Raw genomic sequence first — 24,310 nt, 5'->3', positions numbered from 1 at the left:
GAATCTGCAGGTGACACCAAAGTGGGAGGGGCAGCTATTGCTACCAGAAAGGGGGGGGGCAGGAATCAGGATTCAAGTTGACCATAACAGATTGGAGAACTTGACCAAAACTAACAAAATCATTTTCAATAGAGACAAATATAATGTTTGATACTTAGGGAGAAAGAACCAGCAGCACCAATATAAGATTGGGAACATCCGGCTTGCCAGTGGTACATGTGAAAAGACAACAAGCTTAAAAAGAGTTAGCAGTGTGATGCAGCAGCAGCAGCAGATAATGCAATTCTAGGCTGCATCAAGAGAAGTATAGTGTCTTAATAGTCCCAATGTATTCTGCCTTGGTCAGATCACACCTGGAGTCCTGTGTCCAGTTCTGCACACCACAATTTAAGAAGGATATTGACAAGCTGATGATCAAGGATCTGGAAACCAAGCCTTATGACGAATGGTTGAGGGAGCTGGGCGTGTTTAGCCTGAAAAAGAGGAGACTGAGAGGAGATATGATAAGCATCTTCAAGAGCTATCACATGGAAGATGGAGCAGGCTTGTTTTCTCCTGCTCTGGAGGTTAGGACCCAAACCAATAAGAAAGGAGATTTGAACTAAACATCAGGAAAAACATTCTGGTGGCAAGATCAGATAGCAGAACAGACTCCCTTGGAAGGTGATGGACTCTCCTTCCTTGGAGATTTTTAAACAGAGGTTGGATAGCCATCTGTCATGGATGCTTTAGTTGAGATTCCTGCATAAAATCAGGACTGACCAATAACTAGGAAAACACTAAAACTCAGGAAGACCTTGCTGCTCCGGCAAGACTCAACTGAAAAAGGAAGTCCTCTTATACTCTTTGACGCCCAGCAATAATCCAATGGTCAACATGGGTGGACCGAGTTAGTCTGAAACCTGAAGGTGTATCATTGACAAGTTGCAACTTGCGGTTCAAAGGTCAGATCCAGCTGTTCCTGCAATATAACGGCAAGAAATAGTAAAGTTCTGTGTTCCACAAGACAGAGGTGCTCCAGGGCAGTAAAATTTAAAGCAGGGGATAGGATTCAACCTGTGCTAGATAGCGTAAAATTCCCATTGCGAGCCTAGATGCACAGATGTCAGTGATGGCCAGGGGTAGGTTTGCACAGCTTATGCTGATGCATGCACTGTGCCCATTCCTTGAGGCTAAGCTGACAATCAACCTTAGTTACATCTTGACAGCGTTATGACAACATACTACATGGAACTGCTCTTGAAAATCATTTGGAAACTTCAGCTGGTCCATAACACTACTGATCAACTGCTAATCCAAACCAGTTAGTAGGACATATCTCACAGGGATATAGGGGGGAGGGGGGACTTTATTGATAGCTACATACACCCAAGCTCTATAACACACTTCCTTCCAGTGCTTGAAATTCCACCGGCGCGTGTTGCTACTGCCGCAGGTCCAAATGTGACTGACATCTCCGACGAGTCAGCTGACTTGGGCACAGCAAAAGTTGTCTCTTTAGCCTTGGATTGGGTCCAGCAGTCATCACAGTTTTGCTTTTGAGGGCAGCAAGTGATGAAAATCCCACCTTGTACAAATATTTGAAAAATAAAACATGCTTTCCCCATCATCACCATAACCAGCACTGCATTATGAAAATCGTGGGGTCTAGGGCCTTGTTAACCTTTTGATAATTCAGTCCTCCAACATCATATCAAGGAAAGTAAGTGCAGGGCTGACTACAGATACATTTGACCGTGCAGCAGCCTTTCCACAAGCCACCCAAATGGAATTCACAGACCACAGTTTAAAAACCTCTGCCTTAGTCAACAGTTAATACCATTTCCATTTCCACTGTGTGTGTTTCTCCTTCTTGCATAATAGGACAAGTGAACTGTTGTAAAAGCAAGCTACAGTCAAGCAATGTAGTTGAGGTCATAGAATCATAGGATTGTAGAAATGTAGCGTTGGAAGGGACCCTGAGGTTCATCTATTCCAATCCCATGATGAATAGATATTCCATTGTGGTGACTGAAACCTAGGTTTAAGGTGCCATTTGGCATCTAGCTCATATATCTGAGTTTCTAATACTGCTTCCTTCCTTTAGAGGCCCATCTGACCCCTTCTTTGAGGTAATTCTGTCAGCATGTAAAGCCTTCTTTGTTCAAATAAGCTGTTCCCCTAAATTAATGTGTCTTCCAAAGCTGAGTGATAGATTATATCTTTCAGGGTTTTTTAGCTGCTTTGTTGTTCAATTGCTTCTTTTATCTGCTTTGCTTCTGATACTATCTGCATATAAAGTATAGTATTTATTGATTTGTATATTTATTGCTGTAAGATGCCTTGGACATGATGTACAGTGGTACCTCCGGTTGTGAATGGGTTCCGTTCCGGAGGTCTGGCCGCATCCCGAGGAATTTGCAACTGGAAGACCACTTCTGTGCATGGCGCGTAGAGCACTTCTGTGCATGTGCATGCGCATGCGGTGAAACCCGGAAAAATACTTCCAGGTTTGCCAAGTTTGCATCCCGAAGTTTACATATCCAGAGTGATACATAAGCAGAGGTACAACTGTATTATTATTTCGATAGTATATATAAGAACAATTTTCATGGGGAGGGAAAATGTGGCTAATAATAGCCACATCAGCTTGAGGGAAGTTCACGCAAATGTATTTTCCTTTATCTATAAAGAGATGTCTAGATATGATTGGTGCCAGAAAATCTAACAAGAAGCAGTTATTAAACCAAAGAAATGGCAGTGTATAACTACAGATTTATAAAAGATGCAAGTCCATTACTCTGTCCAGCTTCTTGGTTGACTTGGATGTACCACTTCCTAAGGGTGCTTGCAAAACCATGGTGCGCAAAGCTTATGCATGCAGCTGAACAGCAGATTCATTTTGGGATGGGGGATAAAGAGGGCTGTTAAACAAGGCCCATCTTTGTTGCAATCTGAGCTCTGTTCTGGATGGGTGGTTTGCCCCCTAGAATATTTAAACTACCAAGAAGCAGAAAATAATTTTTCCATGAAAATACACTTGGAGGGAGGAGCAACACAGCTGGAGTAGCTGCTTTAGTAATCAAAGTCACTACATATATCTGCCCTGCATGTCTCTAAGCCCTCCCCACCCACCCCATTCTCCTAGCATCTTTGTTAACAGAAGTGCATTATATAGTCACAAAGGAAATAGCTTGCTCTGTGCTGCCCATCTCCAAACTGCCCTCCCTAAGGAGACACATCACGTGTTGACATTACCACCTTTCTGACACCAAATTAATACTTTCTTACTTGTACTAGTGATTGCTAGGTTGCCTTTTGATTTGGTTTTTCCACAATCCTGCATTTCTGTTGTACATACAGTGGTACCTCGGGTTAAGTACTTAATTTGTTCCGGAGGTCCGTTCTTAACCTGAAACTGTTCTTAACTTGAAGCACCACTTTAGCTAATGGGGTCTCCTGCTGCTGCCGCGCCGCCGCAGCACGATTTCTGTTCTCATCCTGAAGCAAAGTTCTTAACCCAAGGTACTATTTCTGGGTTAGCGGAGTCTGTAACCTAAAGCGTCTGTAACCCGAGGTAACACTGTATTGTTTTAACACTTTTATATGCAACCCTGAAATCTTTCCAATGAAGAGTAGTTAAGAAATTTTAGGTAAGCAATAAAATTACAGTTAAACAAATATGCTGGATTTTCCCATTGTTTCCACCAGGCAGCTGTCACTTCTACACTGTGGTTGACCTTCCTCCAAAAAAAATGTCAAAAGGAATTAGGTAGTCTAGTCCTCACACAACGGAATGATCAATCTATATTTTGACATAGGTCTAGAGCAGATATTGCGACAAAAACTTGTCACTTCAGAATGTGTTATTTGTGAAAGTGAGAAAGAGAGTAGTATGCTACCCTATGTCACATGCTCTCTCAAGAACGACAAGTCCCAAGACCCTTGCATCCTGATGGCATTTCCTGTGCACAGGCAGGAGCCAACAGAGTATGACAGCTAACTGGCAGCAGGAGGGAGAAACAGGCAGCATAATAATCAGGAACAATTAGATCACAGGAACAATAAGAGTCAGTGCTGCTGGTAAGGTTTACAGACCATAGAAAATGTGAGTAAACAAGTTAGGCCTCTGGTCTCTAGGCTCCACAGAAAAAAAATGATAGTAGATCCCAAGATGAAGAGTGTCTAAAGCATATATTATTTGTAAGAATAATATATGCATGTTCCAAACTGCCACGTTTGGCTATAAGTACAGTTCAGGCAGTGGAAAACGTAAGAGAGTCTAAGCAAAGAAAAGAAACTAAAAAGACAATAATCAAAACATCTTAGTGGTTCTTCCCTCAACCTGCAGTGAAGATTTCTTGGCATTTCAATTGCCACCCTCAAAAAATTCCAGAATTGCAGCAATGGTGGCCACATGGAGCAACACCTCAACTGCAACCAGTGATCAAAATATGGGCCGTCATGACCACAAGCATTATAATAGTGATTCCATAAACATCAATTTTTCCTTTGCATTTGGATGCACCTTGTAAAAGAATGCAGGATGAATGCAGAAAAGTTGGAGGAGGAGAGGAGGCTGAACGACTTCTGTGAGACACCATTGTATATGAACACTAGAGAAATCATAGGTTTGTTGATGCAGTCGTCCAAGGCCACATCAGAAGTGCTGTGCATCTAATATAAGTCATCACACTAGGAAAGAAGCTCCTGCACACTTAAGATTCTCACAGATGAAAATCTCCCAGGAGCCTGACTGGGAGATGATAAATATACCATCCATGTGAAATGAATACGACAGAAGATTTAGATCATTCTGTATAGACTGATACTCACAGTGTAACAAAATAGTTTTAACTGTGTTTTCATTTGGAACTACTGCTAGCAATAGCTTGATAGAAATGTAAACTGTTTCTCTTTGGTTTTGGAAGATGCTGGAGATAAATTACTACCAGTTTTAATAATGTTTCAGAACATTTAATAGCACCTGGTTTTAAGTTTAGTCCACAGAACTCGTATCTATCCTGTAGAACTTATTTGCAAAATAGATGAATAGTACACCGCAGTAGGTGTCCTGTGCTTAAAACAAACACCTACAGGGTAGGATTTTTCTCCTCTCAAGTTTCTAAAAGGGAATCAAGAGCAAAAGAAACCTAGCTAAAACAAACAGAGCTATTTTAAGGCCATACAGAATGTTTTTTTCAATACAAATGCTACCGTTGCACAGATTTAAGAAAACCATGCATTAATGCCAAATGCTTCCTACCTTAAAATTCTAACAAAGCAATACAGCATAGATATATTGTGGCCTTCCCAGCAGCTGAATACTGAAGTATTCACCAAGTGCAAATTACAATGGGGTTGAGGACAAAAACATGCAGTTGACAACATGCCGTCTCATTCATCACACAGGTATACTGACTTGGGAATACATTATAGCTTCTCTGCCAATGGCATTGAGTTGACCATGAGCACTCTCAGTCAAACCTACTTCACAACCTGTCAAGAGGCTGAAATGCTGCTCCAAGTTACATGGAGGAAAACTGAGATGCACATGTATGGAAAGAATTAATGTGGCTGCCCAAAAACGTCTTTAAAACTGCATTGGATGTAGAACAAAGCAGCCTACCTCCTATGATGTACTGTAGAACCACTTGATGGTGGATTATTGCACAAAATATCACTACCAACCTTGTAGCAGCCTCTCACCTAGCCATCGGGGAGAGTAAGAATTGCTTCCAGGTGACCAAGCAGGGAAACTCTGCTAAAGCTGGTCTGTTTTCCTTTTAGGCCATGAATGCTTCCGCAGATGTGAGTGGTTGGAAAACTATTGTTTATGTCAGACAGAAACGGGTCAGTACTGAACTATACAGTATATCCCTAAGAAGCGTGGGCTTTCCATATCATAGATACTGTCTTATTCCCATTGGGAATTAGCTTTCTTGACTGCACTCTTCACACAAAAATTAAACGGTGGCCCACACATTCCTCTGTCCTATCCACCAAAATCTACAATTCCGTCAAATCCATGTCAGCAAGATTCTGATAGGTTAGGAAATTGATTTCCTTGGAAGCTGACAATACTGCCCTGTAATCAATCTTAAATCTTAACCTATGTTCCCTTTCCTGCCTTTTTTAGTCTAATCTCAATATTTATTTCATAACCAGCGTTGGGGCTGAGGTTCCAGGGATTGTGTGTAAAGTCAAAATTACGTTTAGCCAGAATAATCCTAGAACTACCCCTGCACAACCATCCCCACCATTTTGGAGTTGGTGCGCCAAGCTGGCATCACCCCCAACGATGGGCTCTGGGAACCTCACAGGGTCCACACAGAATCTTTCCAGAGCCCGGTAAGCAAGGCAGAGAGCTTAAAGGTGCTTTCAGTGCCGGGAAAGTGCTTTTAAGCTCTCGGTGTTTAATTTGTGCAGTCACAACCAGCTGGCCGCCAAGTGTAAAGCTGTGATCACGCAAGTTATATGTGTGCAAGATGCGAGTCAACTGTACCTGTCCACATCCATTAATATACATAGGAACTCTGGTTTCCTTGCTATTCTATGGAAAGGAGCCAAGTATCATCCACATATAGAATATGGTATATTCTTCACGCTCACTGATTTAAGTGGGATATGCTTTAAAGGCTTTCTTCTTCAGGGAATGAGCTTGCCAGTGAGGGAAGAACTTCATTGTATTAACTGTGCATGAATCATATGAACAAATCTATGCTAAATTATACATGGCCTGTTTCTATTATATAAATAGCCACACCTTGGTTTTAAAAAAGCTAATGATGCTCAACACAATATATTCCCACCAGCATGCTGCTTTCATATATTTAAATTATATGTATGTTTTTATGCACTTCTTTATATGGCTCAAGAGTCAATTGCACATATAAAAATCAAATTGGTGGGAGACTCACAACTTCAGAGACATCAAACTTTTAAGTATATTAAGCAGTTATGGGTTTTGTAGCACACCAATCAAGCATGCATTAATTGGTCAAAACAGAGGAAATGCCTACAGATAAGAATTACCTCCATTTGAGTTTTAAAATATGGAGCCATTGCAACCACACTTACCTGGAATTATCTGCAATCTGAACCAACTGGACTTATGATTAGAATAAGGCTAGAATCATGCTGTAAGGCTGGAACTATATGGATTCATACTAGGAAATTAATCTCATAAAAAAGCAAACAGCCAAGCTTAAGACAGAAGGCAACAGGGGCTGAACAACCAGCACCTAAGGCAGGGATAGGAACCGGTGACTCCTCAGATGTTGCTGAGCTACAACTCGCATCAGCCCCAGGCATCACAGACAGCAGTCAGGGATGATGGGAGTTGTAGTTGACACAGAAGCGCATGCCACGCAAATACAAAAGACAGCGCTTGAGAATAGTCTGAGACACCTATGTCTTTATTTGAACCCATCAGTCTCAAGAGACAATGGAGTGCACCACCAGGGGTGATGTTAAATGTTGCATTAGCAGCTCCCCAGGGTGCATGCCTGAGCAGTGTGTCCTGGGCAGAGGTCCTGGGCTAGCCAGATGACCCACCCTCTCGTTCTCATTGATGTGGTCCAAAGGAAAGCGGAGCAATACGTTTGGCACCAGCTTGATTGCTGGAGTTGCTGACAGGGAGCGTACAAGGCACCATCCATGTGTCTTAGGGTCTCCACTCTGGATTTGTGTAGGGTTTACTCCTTAGTCTTTTCTTCTCCTGAAGATATTCCTCCAGGCAGCAGAGCTTTAGGATCAGAATGTTCCTTCTCCTAGATGAGTTGAAGAGCCCCATCTGCCCCTTGCTTCCCTCTACAGCACATGCAGAAACTGCCTTAATTTAGAAGGCAGCAGATAAGAAACTAGCTTTCGAAATAAAAACTGATAGAGAAAACAGCTAACACACCAAACAAGCAGGCCTCTCTCACATTGCCTCCAAGAGCCTTATGCATGTTTCTAGCTCAAAGATCCCTTTTCCTTTCCCCCAGCCCATAGCAGAGGCCACTCAATTTACTGACCCACTCCAGGAGAAAGCAAGAGACATGTGCAAGTGGCTGCAACCATTCCCATGGAGCAAAAACCCAACAGATCCCAGCAGGGCCTTGTCCTGAAGAAGCACTTCCAAGATCATTGCAGCCTGAAAGACTCCCACGGGGGTGATGACAGCTGTGGTTTGAAGCGTGCCACAGCGCAGCGCAGCTTCTGCCGGGACATTTGTTTTGAGGAGAGTGGCGGCGGCGGCAGCTCCAAGCCCTGCTGCCAGCTTTGGGGTGCAGAGCGGATCCAGGCCGCCCGGGCCCCATTTCACCCCCAGAGTCCAGATGGACCCCCACTCATGCTCTCTCACTCCCCCCCCCCACAGGCAACATGAACTTCCTGACTGTCAAGTAGACTGGTGGCTTCGGTCCCTACACTGGGCAAAAAGATTCCTGCATTGCAGGGGGTTGGGCTAGATGACCCTGGGGGAGCCCCTTCCAACTTCACAATTCCACGATCCTCCTCAGGGAGGGAAGGCAGGCAGCAGGGCTGAAGAAGCCCAACGGGGCAGATGCCTCCGCCTGGCTGCGCTCTCAAAAAAAAAAAACAAGGTTATGAAACCAGATCAGAGGCGGGGGGGGGGGGGTTGAGTGGTTGGTTTGGAGAGGCTCCCCTCTCCCCGCCCCGGAGACCCATTCAGGGAGGAGGGGGGGCAATAGGAAGAGGTGACCCCCCCCCGGCTATCCCCCCCACCCGACCCACCTCAGACACTTCCTCGTCGTCCTCCTCTTCCTCGTCGTCCTCCTCGTCGTCTTCCTCTTCCTCCTCCTCATCTTCCTCCTCCTCCTCCTCCTCGTCGTCGTCGTCCTCCTCTTCCTCGCTGCTCTCGCTGCTGCTGCTGTGGCCGACGCCGACGCCGCTTTCCCCGCCCGGCGGTTGCGGCTGCTGCCTCCGACGACGCCGGGTCCAGCTCCGCTTGGCCGGCGGCGGCTGAGGCGGCTGCTGCCCGTGAGGAGGCGGCGGCGGCGGCGCCTCGCCGCTGAGGAGAAGCAGGTCGCACACCCTGGCCAGCCCTTCGGGGTCCCCCTCGCACCCGCCGCCCTTCACCTCCGCGGCAGTGGTAGCCAGAGGAGGCGGCGGAGGCTCCATGGTCGCCCGCGCCACCGCTCTGCCGCCCGCCCGCCCGCGCCGTCTCGCAGCCGGTCACCTTCTGGAGCCGTCGCGGTGGAAGTGGCGGAGGTGGGAGCGGGGGGGGGAGGCGGAGGAGCAGCAGCTCTCGCGAGACCCGCAGGCCAGCGCCACGGCCCGACCCGGCTGGCTCCTGCGCCGCCCGCCCTCAGGCTCGCCGTCAGGGCTGGACCCGCCCCCGACGCCCGCCGACGCCGCGTCGCTGCCGCGCAAGCGCAGACGCCCTCGGCCGCAGCCGGAACGAGCTCTGAACACCAACAGGGAATAAGGGGGGAATGTTTTGCTTTAGCTCACCCTCTGCGCTTGCGCCGAGGTTTGGGTTTCCGGGTAGCGGCTGGTGCGTCATCGCCGTGCGCCCTTTCCGCGCGAGTTGGTGTCTGCGCGCGAGAAGCGCTGCGCTGGGGAATCTCTGAGTTGTCAGTCTAGGGTTGCCGCCTGTCCTGTATAATACAGTACAGGGTGGTCCTATTTTTCCATGTAAAATATTTCTTCCTGTATTGATACAGTTTTGTCCTGTGTTTCATGTCTTCTCTCTCTCTCCCTTTCTGCCTATATATGTATATATGTATGTATATATGTGTATATGTATGTATATGTATATATATATATTGCTTTCGTAGATTTTCACGGGTATAGGAATGCAGGTTTTGGTGTCTTCGGGTGTCTTCCCGTGTAAGAGTCGGGGTGTCTGTGCGACGTTTCGACGAGGTCTCACTCGTCATCTTCAGGCTGGTGCTTTCGGCTTCTTGTTACTTTTCTTGTTATTTTTCCAGTAGCGCCTTAGATACCATATATATATATATATATATATATATATATATATGCAGGTTTTGGTTCTTCGGGTGTCTTCCCGTGTAAGAGTCGGGGTGTCTGTGCGACGTTTCGACGAGGTCTCACTCGTCATCTTCAGGCTGGTGCTTTCGGCTTCTTGTTACTGGAACAGAGCAGAATCTGGTGTTTGAGTTCCTATAAATACTGTTGAGGGGTGTGGTGTATAGCCTCCAACGTTCTGGGCAGAGAGGAAGTTCCTAGATTAGTGTGCCTCTTCTTCTTTTGTTACACGGGAAGACACCCGAAGACACCAAAACCTGCATTCCTGTACCCGTGAAAATCTACGAAAGCATATATATATATATATATATATATATATATATACACACACACACACACACACACATATATATATCCTCTCTCTCTATATATATATATATGCCGTGTCCAGGGCAGCTGTTTACCAGCTCCATCTGGTACGCAGACTGAGACCCTACCTGCCCACAGACTGTCTCGCCAGAGTGGTGCATGCTCTAGTTATCTCCCACTTGGACTACTGCAATGCACTCTGTGTGGGGCTACCTTTGAAGGTGACCCGGAAACTACAACTAATCCAGAATGCAGCAGCCAGACTGGTGACTGGGAGCGGCCGTCGAGGCCACATAACACCGGTCTTGAAAGACCTACATTGGCTCCCAGTACGTTTCCGAGCACAATTCAAAGTGTTGGTGCTGACCTTTAAAGCCCTAAATGGCCTCGGTCCAGTATACCTGAAGGAGCATCTTCACCCCCATTGTTCAGCCTGGACATTGAGGTCCAGTGCCGAGGGCCTTCTGACAGTTCCCTGACTGCGAGAAGTGAGCTTACAGGGAACCAGGCAGAGGGCCTTCTTGGTAGTGGTGCCCACCCTTTGGAACACCCTCCCATCAGATGTTAAGGAAATAAAGAACTATCTGACTTTTAGAAAACATCTGAAGGCAACTCTGTATCGGGAAATTTTTAATGTCTAATGTTTTACTATTTTTTATGTGCTGTAAGCCGCCCAGGGTGGCTGAGGAAACCCAGCCAGATGGGTGGGGTATAAATAAAATTATTATGATTATTATTCAATCCCTGGATCCAGCATGTGCTACAATCTAGCTTCCTGTGAGGTGATAGCCTCGGTGATAAACCATTAGGGGGATTAAGGAGCTTGGTTTAAAATAGCAAATGGGTGGGGGGCCCTCAACAGAAAAAGCCAGAGTAGAAAGAGTGTGTACGATGTAAACTAGAAGCAAAGAGTCTGAGTATGGTGTTTGATGTGTGCTTGAATCCAATGCTGTGGCTATGGGAGAAAGAAGACTCTTGGGTTAATACTGTGAACCCCTCCATCATAGGCTCAGGTTATATGTGTGTAAATAAACCATATATCCTAAAGCACCTCATTTCCAAAAGGAAACACGAGCCCTGTGTAAGCTCCTGGAACCTTTGTAATCTTCAAGGTATGTTGCCATATGAGATTGAATCCTGACAAGACAGAAGTACTGTTTCTGGGGGACAGGAGGCGGGCAGGTGTGGAGGATTCCCTGGTCCTGAATGGGGTAACTGTGCCCCTAAAGGACCAGGTGCGCAGCCTGGGACTCATTTTGGACTCACAGCTGTCCATGGAGGCACAGGTTAAATCTGTGTCCAGGGCAGCTGTGTACCAGCTCCATCTGGTACGTAGGCTGAGACCCTATCTGCCTGCGGACTGCCTCGCCAGAGTGGTGCATGCTCTGGTTATCTCCCACTTGGACTACTGCAATGCACTGTATGTGGGGCTACCTTTGAAGGTGACTCGGAAACTACAACTAATCCAGAATGCAGCAGCCAGACTGGTGACTGGGAGCGGCCACCGAGACCATATAACACCAGTCTTGAAAGACCTACATTGGCTCCCAGTACATTTCCGAGCAGAATTCAAAGTGTTGGTGCTGACCTTTAAAGCCCTAAATGGCCTCGGTCCAGTATACCTGAAGGAGCGTCTCCACCTCCATCGTTCTACCCGGACACTGAGGTCCAGCACCGAGGGCCTTCTGGCGGTTCCCTCACTGCGAGAAGCCAAGTTACAGGGAACCAGGCAGAGGGCCTTCTCGGTAGTGGCGCCCTCCCTGTGGAACGCCCTCCCACCAGATGTCAAAGAGAACAACAACTACCAGGCTTTTAGAAGACATCTGAAGGCAGGCCTGTTTAGGGAAGCTTTCAATGTTTGATGTATCACAGTATTTTAATATTCTTTTGGAAGCCGCCCAGAGTGGCTGGGGAAACCCAGCCAGATGGGCGGGGTATAAATAAATCATCATCATCATCATCATCATTATTATTATTATTATTATTATTATTCTATAAAGGGTCATATATATTCTTTAAAGGATATATATTGACAAGTAACAAGTTGAGGGTCAAAGGTGGTTTCTTCCAGCTGAGCTGGTTAATTACCTGTCCTTATGAGTTTTGGAGGAAGACAGTCTCTTTAAAAGAAGGGGAAGTTCTCAGCAAAACAGCAGATGAGCCACCCAGTGTTTGCAATCTTCAAAGCAAATAAAATTCCTGCTGTGGCACATCCATGTAGTGGCTCAAAAAATGAATGTTGAGGACTACATCCCAGTCTTAACACACACACACACAAGAATATAGGAACGGACTAAGAGCCCATCTACAGTGGCCAACCAGATGCCTGTGGGAAACTAGCAAGCAGAACATGAGCACAAGAGCATAAATAATATGCCTAGCTGGGTACTTTGGGTTGTTACTTATATATGTTTGTGTGTGTTTTTGCTTTGAAAGCACACAGCAGCTGGAGATCAGTGTTAGGATCCAGATGCTCAAAAGCCGGGAATGCTTTGTAAAGAGGACAAATTGGTTTTCTCCTCACCACCCTTCTGAACTGTCATTTAAATCAGTGGGGGGGGGGGCTAACCCTCCTGCTGCTCCAGGCTGGCTCCACTTGGGAGTCTAGGAAAAGGAGGGAGAAACACGTGGAGGAGGAGGAGGAGGAGGAGGGAAGAAATTGTTTAGGGCAGTGCTTTGCCTTCTCCACCCCGCGCTGCCCGCTGTTGCTGTTCTACAACATGAATATGTGTAGGGTCGGGTGGACTATTGAACATTTACACAGCTTTGTAACTATTGCGGACTTGCAAAGTTATTTTACATGTCAATATCAAATAGGCCTATAGTGGTTTCTGGTGTCATTTGAAGTGTGAGTACACACATGCAAACACAAGAATCTGGAGAACGGTAGTTTACCCCTCACAGAGCTATACAGGGGAGTTATTAGGTTTTTTTGGGGGGGGGTTGTTATGTATTTTGTGTTCCCATTTTGTATTTTTATGCTGTAAACTGCCCCGTGATCTGGTATCTAAGTTAAATTTTAAAAATCTATAAATAAAATTCCCAACACCCTTAACAAATTACTTTAATAGTGGCTAAATTTTTGAGCGCTGTCCATGTGGAAAGACTGAGCCATTATAGAGAGATTTAGTGGTTCTTGATTGGTCGGTGATGTCATAGTGTTATACTGTATTATTTATGCAAATTGTTATGCTGAATTCATATTTTCCACAATTTGTATACGGTGTTTGTTTTATAATGTGTGCTTTGCTATGCCTAATAAAGGATTGATTGATATTGAGGCATCTAATCATAAGCCTGCATTTTATTAATGTTTGATCAGGTTCCTAAATTAAATGGGCTTAGATTTTCAAATGTTTCATGCCAGGCAAGAAGACTAGCTGTTTAGAGAACCTTGGCAATGTTTTCCTCCTAGACAAGGGGGCCCCTTGATTGATAGCAGAAAACAATTCTCAAAGTCGTAAAAGCTGGAATTACAGACTGAGAGTGAGGACACTGACCCTACATGTTACAGAAGATAAAAAAGGCAGAGATAAACATAATTAGGAATGAGTAAATAGTAAAATAATACCAATGTGCCTCCCAGTAAAATGAGCCAGATCTTCTTTCTAAGGTTAAAGACCAAATGGAGAAGCATCTAGCTGGCAGAAAGAGAGCATTTTTGGGAAGTCTTTTTTTAAAACTGTTTCTTTCTTAAACTGAGAGAGTTAGAGGGCAATAAATGTTGGGAAGAGCTAATGGGAAAAGCAGCTGGCTGAAGGGGGGGGTGTAAACTGAAGAGGCTTCTTTTGAAACTGCTTTAAACTGAGTTCCTTTTTCTACTTTACAAAGGCCTTATTCCTTTTAAGAGGCTACCTGTGTTGTGTATTAAATATATTGGCTTAAATGTAATTATGCAAAGGATTTAAGAAATGCTAGATTCTTATTTCATATAGTTGTAAGAGTTGTATTTATCCTGAAATTAAGTCAGCCACCAGCCTAGCCCCCCTGCCAGACAGGAAGACGCCATCCAAGCAGTCCTGATATATAGTGGTCAGGCATTTGTTTGGAAACCTTCAAATGAAGGAGATCTTTCAATGTTGATGTGAAACTCAAGATCCTTGACATATGTTTAAGATAAAAATTTAAGATTAACCATTTGTTTTGGAGGGCAATAGGGCAAGGAGGGCAAGAGGTGAGCTGGTAATTAAGATTCCTTGTTGAGACACATGTAAGATATATTACTACTTATTTGTCATTTATAGATGTAACAATATATAGCTCTTTGTGTTCCATATAAGGACAGGAGGATATGGGTGTATCTTTTAGGATTGGTTATAGCAATCAGCCAATAGGAAATTCAACCAGGCTGATTGGACAGAGGCAGCCAAAGGAGGAGCAAGGGGCCTGGGCTGAGGGAATATAAGTGCTGGCCATAATGGCAGGAGGCCAGGCCAGAGCTTGGTAACCATATACCACTGTGCCTCTCATTTATTTGTCTGACAAATAAATTATTATTTTAATTTCTCTATTGCTGCGTTGAATATTTCATTCCAGCTAAGCGTTAACCACAAGCAGGGTGCTACAATATAACAAACTACAGTTCCCATTAGGGAATGTGCTTTAAATGTGCTTTACATTTGTGGTGTGTATGCAGCCCCAGTCTTCTGCCTTAATCTGGAATGGGGTACTATGTCACTCTCCTATTTTGTGGATATGGGTGGGTACAATGTTTGACCCACCTCCTTTTCTGGGATGGGCAGGAGCAGCGGCAAGCGCAGTGACAACATGCAGTACCACCCATCCTATGGGGCTGTGGCTTGGTGATAGGCAGCACCTAGGTGAGGCTGCCAGCAGTGGGGAAGTAGCACCAGCACCAGCCCAGATTTCAGCCCAGAAGGTATGTTGGAGAGCATGGTAGGACATCCCTATTTTCACTGGAGAAATGTTGGAGGGTACAGTTATGCGACCCCCGAGCCAAGGAGATAAGTAACTAGACAATCTTTAGACATCTGATAAAATAAGATCCAACCATCTTGTCCTCTGTCGTCCCCTTCTCCTTGCACCCTCAATCTTTCCCAACATCAGGGTCTTTTCCAGGGAGCCTTCTCTTCTCATGAGGTGGCCAAAGTATTGGAGCCTCAGCTTCAGGATCTGTCCTTCCAGTGAGCACTCAGGGCTGATTTCCTCCAGAATGGAGAGGTTTGATCTTCTTGCAGTCCATGGGACTCTCAAGAGTCTTCTCCAGCACCACAATTCAAAAGCATCAATTCTTCGGCGATCAGCCTTCTTTATGGTCCAGCTCTCACTTCCATACATCACGACTGGGAAAACCATAGCTTTAACTATACGGACTTTTGTTGGCAAGGTGATGTCTTTGCTTTTTAAGATGCTGTCTAGGCTTGTAATTGCTTTTCTCCCAAAAAGCAGGCATCTTTTAATTTCGCGGCTACTGTCACCATCTGCAGTGATCATGGAGCCCAAGAAAGTAAAATCTCTCACAAGGCAGTGGAAGACAGGAGTACCTGGCGTGCTCTGGTCCATGGGGTCACGAAGAGTCGGACACGACTAAACGACTAAACAACAAAATAAGATAAAACTTTATTCGCATTAGCCAATTGCCATAGCAGCAGTAAAACATTACAGTATATCCAAAAAAGGAAATGTGATATAAGAGCACAATTTTAAGTCCTGAATCAGCCGTCAGTTAGTGGCCCTTATTCTGATTGCCCTTGCTATGAACCTAGCAACCTTTGCTGTTATCTGCTCATTTTGATCTGATAGAAGAAAGGACATTGTGGCAGTGGTTGAGCGCCCTGGGATGGTTAGTACGAGTGGGGTGACGATCTCGTTCCTCAGGTCTTTGTAGAGAGTACATGACAGGAGGACGTGTTTCGTGGCTACCATCTCCACAGGGGCCAAGACGTTTCTCAGGTGGGATCTTTTGGAATCGACCCTCAAGTACTGCAGATGGCAAAACATCCAGTCTTGCAAGTGTAAAAGCACGTCTGTATTTTGGGATAATAAGTTTGTGCAGATATGGGGCCAGAGAATCAAAATAGAGAGGTGGAAAATGAACATACCAAGGGCAGAATTTCCTTATAGTGGCCAGGTTGTTCTGATGCTCAATATCTTTTAGATGTTGACCAATTAGACTATTTGCTTTAGTAGGGCCCATAGTGAGTAGGTGTTGTGGGGATAGGCCACAAGAGTGAAGTTTTTGATAGACGGTTTTAAGCCAGGCACTGTTATGGGAGTCTTGAAGTACTAGGGATAGTAAACCAGGGGGATGGTGGCGCCATAAGTTAAGAGTTCTTTGCCAAGTCCGTACTTCTACTGAAGGGAGACTTGCCTCCAGTCTCAATGATGTGTTTGGGAGATCTGAAGGCAGCCCTGTATAGGGAAGTTTGTTAATGTTTAATGTTTTATTATGTTTTTACATAGGTTGGAAGCCACCTAGAGTGGCTGGAGCAACCCAGTCAGAAGAGTGAAGAAGAAGAAGAAGAAGAAGAAGAAGAAGAAGAAGAAGAAGAAGGGAATAGGACATCCCTGTTTTCATCTGAGAAACGTTGGATGGTATATATGAGACAATCTAACAAAAAACTTTTATACACCTCATGCGCAAAGGACTTAGCTCACTGGAAGTAGTATTTGGCAGTGGAATTGTTCATTACTTCTTCTTTTCATACAAAACTTGGGCTTTGTACACCCTCAGAGAGGTCTGGGCACAGTGGCTTAAGGCTTGCTGGGAACTGTAACCCTGTGAGAGGGAAAACAACAGTCCCCAGAATTCTTGGAGGGAAAGAATGGGCTTTGAATGGGCTTTAAAGGTGTACATATGAACACTCCATTCAGCTGGGTCTCTTTGTATTATTGAGAAAGAAGCCGTGTTTACTGAAGTGTTTTGGATGCTCATTCCCAAGCGTACATTCACTTCTAGCCCACGAGATCTTTAGTTGTGCTGGCTTCCCGTAGAACATGTACGATGCTACCACTGGGCAAAACGAGCGTGCTGTGGCAAGCCCCACCCTTACTATGCTGGATCTTTATAGAGGCTGCATGGATAGACGTACAAGCTAAGGAGCTTTGAAGCTGCCAGTGCATGTTTGGGCATGGTTGGTATTCTGGCTCAGCGAGTTGTCTAAGCCGTTTTTATAATGGTTGTTGCTAAATATTTTTACTAGAAGAATAAAAATATTTTGGGTGCTAGGGACAGCATGGCCCAAAGAAATACTGAGGCACATTAATGACATATTCTTGTAAGTACGCAAGGGGAATCACAGACAAAACAATACGCTGCAGAGTGAACAGGGCAGAGAAGTTAGCTTCACGCAGGTATAGTCTCTGATTGCTTTGGGGGAACCCGGAGAGCAGGGTACTTAAGACGGCTGTAAGGAGGCTGGGATGGACGCGGGTGGCGCTGCGGGTTAAACCACAGAGCCTAGGACTTGCCGATCAGAAGGTCGGCGGTTCAAATCCCCGCAACCGGGTGAGCTCCCGTTGCTCGGTCCCTGCTCCTGCCAACCTAGCAGTTCGAAAGCACGTCCAAGTACAAGTAGATAAATAGGTACCACTCCGGCAGAAAGGTAAACAGAGTTTCTGTGTGCTGCTCTGTTTCGCCAGAAGCGGCTTAGTCATGCTGGCCACATGACCCGGAAGCTGTACGCCGGCTCCCTCGGCCAGTAAAGCGAGATGAGCGCCGCAACCCCAGAGTCAGCCATGACTGGACCTAATGGTCAGGGGTCCCTTTACCTTTAAGGAGGCTGGTACTTTCAGTCTCAGCAACTGATCCATGGAGCAAGACCTACTGGACATGAGCTGCTGATCTCCTTAGGCCTGACATTCCGCCAATTCTGTACAAATCGTACTCTTGCTAATAAAGAGTTAACTCCAACTTGCACAGTGTGATTTCCTGCCAGTTCTTTCCTGAAAGGAGGTAATGCTACCAGTGTTTTGAACACTGGGTCAGTTGCAGCACCTTTATCCCAGCAAAGATCAGCCGTGCCCCAGCTGCATGATAATACCTGGATATAACTTGTCCTTTTTTCCCACTTGTTAACCCGAAGGCAGGGCCTGTCTCTCATTTTTTGCATTGATGTGAGCCGCTGTAGGAGACACTATTTGTCTGGAAAGGAGGATAAAATTACAGTTAATTAACTTAAATTAAACAGCCCTTGGTGTGCGGACAATACTGCATGGAATCAAGTATGAGGCTTTGAGAAGCGTGACTCATGTGCGTAGCTGGCCTCTAGCTAATGATGAATCAAAATCCAAACATGTTGGGATAGATAATTGCAACACTTTCTTCACCCCAAATTTGCTGGCAAGCAAGAATGCCCTCCCCTCTGTTCGTAGACCTATTCGTAAAACATGGAAAGGGTAAATGGGGAGCTGGGGGCAAATTTCAGGGGGCTGCTGAAATTTAAAGGTAAAGGTAAAGGGACCCCTGACTGTTAGGTCCAGTCGCGGACGACTCTGGGGTTGCGGCGCTCATCTCGCTTTACTGGCTGAGGGAGCCGGCGTACAGCTTCTGGGTCATGTGGCCAGCATGACTAAGCCGCTTCTAGCAAACCAGAGCAGTGCACGGAAATGCCGTTTACCTTCCCGCCGGAGTGGTACCTATTTATCTACTTGCGCTTTGACGTGCTTTCGAACTGCTAGGTTGGCAGGAGCAGGGACCAAGCAACGGGAGCTCACCCCATTGCAGGGATGCGAACCACCGACCTTCTGATCGGCAAGTCCTAGGCTCTGTGGTTTAACCCACACCAGAGTGCTTAATGCTCTGTTCTGTTGACAGTGGCAACAGAACAGCAACAGAAACTGTTTAGAAGCGCATGGGAGGGGACTGACTGCTGTAATAAAAGGAGCACTGTTCCCCATCACCACCAAAATCCCTTCAGAATGGGGCTTTCTTCAAAATCTAAAATGGTAAAAGGCGAAAGATTTATACGATCTGAAGAGAAACCAGAGTATTAATTAATGAATGTTAGAAGGATGCTGCAATGAAGCTATATGGTTTTAGCAGAAATGTAATAAAGAATTAAGTAAAAGCTGATTGATAATGGGCCAAAATGAAAAAAATTAAGGTTAGACCGTTAAGATAAATTATAGAACAAAAATTGAGAAAGATGGAAAGAATTTGCTGAAATAGTTAATTGAACTAGAATACAAAAAAGGGAGGTGTGAGGAGGTCGATGAAACAAGTAAATGAAAGGTAAAGATATGGAATATTGGATGTGTGTTTTAGTGTTTTTGTTTCTTTTTGCTGTATTGTTGTATTGTTTTTTATGTTTTTCTTTTTATGTATTGTAATGTATGTTCTGTTAAACTTTTTATTGTTTTCCTTTTTTTCTGTAATCTTTAAACTTCTAATAAATATCATTTTAAAAAAAATCTAAAATGGTGACTGTCATAACAAGAAAACTTGCAGAACTCTGGTCAGTGCCCCTCTAAAATCTGCAGGGGGTTCCTCCACCCTAAAAGTGAAACAAGAGAGTTTGCCCCTTCTTAGATCTTCTCCCCAAATACAGGATTTGAAAGAACAGCAAACACTGCAGTTCATAAATTACAACATTGTTGTACACAGAGCCATCTTGCTTCCATTAGCGATATTGCTGAAGTTCATAGATGCAGGCCTTTGAACATGAGTTTGGCTAGCACATAATGCTCTCAGGAACATTACAAAGCAAGCACGGTATGTCCTGCGAGTTCTACTTTGGATTTCATAATGATTTGAACCAGCGCACCTCCCTTTCCTCCCCCAAACTTCCTAAATACTCAGATGCCCTGGGAAAATTAAACTTCCAAGGATGCTTGGGCCTTGGGCACTACCATTCCTGACATTCCACTACTCCAGCTGCTGCCAGGTAAATGTGAAGAAAACCTGCACGTGTTGGTGGGCTGGGGGGTTAGGCATTCACATGCTGTCGCAATCCTCATTATGTCATCAGGAGTGCAACAGATTCCAAAGCTGGAAATGTGAAATTGATAGTTCACTTTTAAAAGCTGTGTGGTTTGCTGAGTCCAACACTGAATCAAATTGAGGAGAATTCTCTCAGTACAGGTACCATTGGGGCTGCTCATTCTGCAAACGTCACAGGTTCATTGTCCTTAATTTATCCAGCCTATCAAGTGCCACTTTGTTTCACTGAAAGAGGTATAGATCTGTATTTGAGATTATGAGGTGTACTGTTGGATTTAATGCCTGTTGTTGTTCTTATTCTTCTTGTTGTTGTTGTTCTCCTCAATTTCTTACCCACCCTTCACCATAAGGTCCCAGGGCCCTTTCACCCGACCCATTTGATGTTGACATCTGGAGCCCAGGCAGTGCCCAGTTTCAAATCACATTCCAGCTGTGAACTAACTGGATAGTCTAAGTCGTTGTTCTTAGAACTGCACTAATTATAACAAGCCAAGCTTGATTCACTCAGGCATTGTGGCTTGTCAGGATCGTGCTGGTTCAAAACCCTTAGCAGCAAAATTGGTGAATTGTGAAACCACTGTTAGGCCACCACATGTGGCTGGTAGAATGCTTTCAACCTGGTGAGTCACCTATCCTGTGCAGATGTGCACCACTCTCTCAACAAGAACTCCCACAAGAAAAAAAATCAGCGTTGTCCAAAAACGCTTCTGTGCAGGCATAACTCTTTTCCACAAGGTGGAGTCACACACTGACTTATTACTAAGGTTCAGTCCTCACTGCAAGAGGAGGGAACCACTTCTAGGTCAGCTCTTCCTACCTGGCAGATTATAACTCCCCACATCCCTGATCCTTGGCTGTGCTAATTGGGGCTGATGAAGACCAAAACATATAGAGGGCACCAGTTTGTGGGAGGCTGCCCTAAATAAGCACTTGGAGCTTCCAGCTGGTTTCAATTGCATCAGTGCAGTAATCCAGAACCCATAAGCATTCTCAATTGACGTGCACGCAGAGTAACCTCACAATATAAGTCCTATATCTTTTGGTTGTCCCACCCACGCACCTGGCCTGGACCTATAGGCTTTAAACTTTTGTTTAGAAGTTATGTTAAAATGGATGCCACTTGTATATAGTTGCTGCTTTTAGTGCCTTTTAATGCATTAGTAATCTTTATGGCATTTTATAATATTCTATTGGAAGCCAACTTGACAATGCATTTGAAGAACAGGGAATAAATCGATAAAATCCTGAGAACTGGGGCATGGGAAGAGGGTGACCTGAAAGTGGGGGAATATTGACATCGGTCCCTTGTCATGGTCAGAGCGGTGGTGTTATGTACTGAGTTGAATGGGATCTAAAAGGCAGCAGTCTGATTGGTCCTAGAACAATAGGATTCAGAATGCAGCAGTCTGATTGGTCCGCAGGAGCCACCCAATCCAGCTCCAGGTGGAAGGGAATCCACAACCTGATTGGCCTACAGGAGAATCCCGGAATTAGCCAATCACGTGGGGCCCATGGTGTAAATAATGTATATAAGACAGACATTCTGGGGGAACTCCATTCCTCCTCCTCACTATGAGCTGAGTAAAGAGCATGAAGTCCACTCTCGACTCCGAGTATATCTCAGGTTCACTGCCTGCCTCTTCCATGTGGGAGAGATTGCATGCAGTGGAGATCCTTGGCATGAAATCCTTGGAGATCCTTTCTGCTTTGAACTAGTAGGATTGACAGTCTAAAGATGCAGTGAAGTTGCTGCTAGGTCAGATGGCTTTAAAAAGAGGCAAGAGGGCATGCAGACATAGAATCATAGAATTGGAAGAGACCACAAGGGCCATCGAGTCCAACCCCCTGCCAAGCAGGAAACACCATCAGAGCACTCTTGACATATGGTTGTCAAGCCTCTGCTTAAAGACCTCCAAAGCAGGAGACTCCACCACACTCCTTGGCAGCAAATTCCACTATCGAACAGCTCTTACTGTCAGGAAGTTCTTCCTAATGTTTAGGTGGAATCTTCTTTCTTGTAGTTTGGATCCATTGCTCCGTGTCCGCTTCTCTGGAGCAGCAGAAGACAACCTTTCTCCCTCCTCTATGTGACATCCTTTTATATATTTGAACATGGCTATCATATCACCCCTTAACCTCCTCTTCTCCAGGCTAAACATGCCCAGCTCCCTTAGCCGTTCCTCATAAGGCATCGTTTCCAGGCCTTTGACCATTTTGGTTGCCCTCCTCTGGACACGTTCCAGTTTGTCAGTGTCCTTCTTGAACTGTGGTGCCCAGAACTGGACACAGTACTCCAGGTGAGGTCTGACCAGAGCAGAATACAGTGGCACTATTACTTCCCTTGATCTAGATGCTATACTCCTATTGATGCAGCCCAGAATTGCATTGGCTTTTTTAGCTGCCGCGTCACACTGTTGGCTCATGTCAAGTTTGTGGTCAACCAAGACTCCTAGATCCTTTTCACATGTACTGCTCTCAAGCCAGGTGTCACCCATCTTGTATTTATGCCTCTCATTTTTTTTGCCCAAGTGCAATACTTTACATGGTGGTGGGTTGCGGTGAGGTGGGCAGTCCTAGCAAGAGCTGTTAGATGGCCCTAACTGAAGTAGAGTCCCCAACTTCAAGGGCACTCTACTTCTGAATACCAGATGGGGGCACCATTTTCTGGTTCACCTCAGGTGGCAGAATGTCTTGGGCCAGTCCTGCCTTGCACCAAATAAAAGGATAAGCTGCGAAGTTTGGAAGAAAAACCCTTTCAAAAATTTTATTCCTTTTTAAAGGTTCTTTGGCATTTAGTTAGCCCTTACATAGAGAATGGGGGACGCGGGTGGCGCTGTGGGTAAAACCTCAGTGCCTAGGGCTTGCCGATCGCATGGTCGGCGGTTCAAATCCCCGCGGCGGGGTGAGCTCCCGTCGTTCGGTCCCAGCTCCTGCCCACCTAGCAGTTTGAAAGCACCCCTAAGTGCAAGTAGATAAATAGGTACCGCTTTGTAGTGGGAAGGTAAACAGCGTTTCTGTGTGCTGCGCTGGTGCCGGTTCGCCAGAGCAGCTTCGTCACGCTGGCCACGTGACCCGGAGGTGTCTCCGGACAGCGCTGGCCCCCGGCCTCTTAAGTGAGATGGGCGCACAACCCTAGAGTCGGACACGACTGGCCCGTACGGGCAGGAGTACCTTTACCTTTTACATAGAGTAGTGCAAAACTTCGCTGTCTAGGCAGGATCTCTCAAACAGCCTCTGCTATACAGGGCCTAAAACTTACGTAGCTGAAAAATATGTTTGCTAGACTGAACCACATGAAAAATATTTTACAGACAGACATGGCACATGAGTGTCCCAGCCACAGCAATGAAACAGGGAACCCCCTCATATTCCATTCTGCATAAGTCTTCTTTTAATACTGGAATAGCAAAGAAACAGGTAGTAGAATCATAGAATCATAGAGTTGGAAGAGACCACAAGGGCCATCGAGTCCAACCCCCTGCTAAGCAGGAAACACCATCAGAGCACTCCTGACATATGGATGTTAAGCCTCTGCTTAAAGACCTCCAAAGAAGGAGACTCCACCACACTCCTTGGCAGCAAATCCCACTGTCGAACAGCTCTTACTGTCAGGAAGTTCTTCCTAATGTTTAGGTGGAATCTTCTTTCTTGTAGTTTGGTAGTAACAATTCAGTCCCTTTGAAGGGAAACAGAAAGTAACAGGTAGTAACAATTCAGTCCCTTAGAAGGGAAACAGAAAGTAACAGATTGTTCAGAGATACTGGAACCCCAAATATTTAAGTGCAGGTCCTCCTATTTAATGCCTATAACAGCACCTCTGTCCTCTTTTTCTTCAGAGAAGGGGCAAGTTTGAGTACCAAATGGTAGTATTACCATGCACCAGTTTGTCCCATAGTGTTCTAAACATATAATAACCCTCACGGTTCAGTTACATGCATTTGTGTATAACCTGTATTTAGGCCCCCAATTTCAGTGATTTTGCTGAGATTTAATGTAAACATCCTTAGGATTGCAGCCATGCGCTTCTCCTTTTTTGTCCATCCGGATGAATTAAATATTTTGCTTTATGGATTTCCCAGGTTCAGACTAGGCATAGCTTTGCATGTCACAGAATTACTCCAGAAT

The 24,310-nt window shown here is 45.2% G+C and overlaps 1 protein-coding gene across 4 annotated transcripts in view; it reads right to left on the bottom strand.

Moving 5' to 3' along the window:
* The window catches only part of ANKRD17 (ankyrin repeat domain 17), a 109,547-nt gene extending 100,374 nt beyond the window's left edge, over positions 1-9,173 (bottom strand). For 2 of the 4 annotated variants that reach the window (XM_082194650.1, XM_082194648.1), the window contains exon 1: positions 8,719-9,173. In XM_082194650.1, the coding sequence (XP_082050776.1) occupies positions 8,719-9,105 (387 nt within the window). In that variant the 5' untranslated portion in view covers positions 9,106-9,173. The remainder of the gene's footprint in view (positions 1-8,718) is intronic. The other 2 variants (XM_082194647.1, XM_082194651.1) reach the window with 2 other exon arrangements.
* Positions 9,174-24,310: the final 15,137 nt, after the last annotated feature.

This window comes from Podarcis vaucheri (genome assembly GCF_965113315.1).
Source record: "Podarcis vaucheri genome assembly, chromosome: 13".
In the NCBI taxonomy this organism is placed as follows: Eukaryota; Metazoa; Chordata; class Lepidosauria; order Squamata; family Lacertidae; genus Podarcis; species Podarcis vaucheri.
Note: the sequence above shows the minus strand (reverse complement) of the source record. Positions and strands in the feature narration are given on the sequence as shown.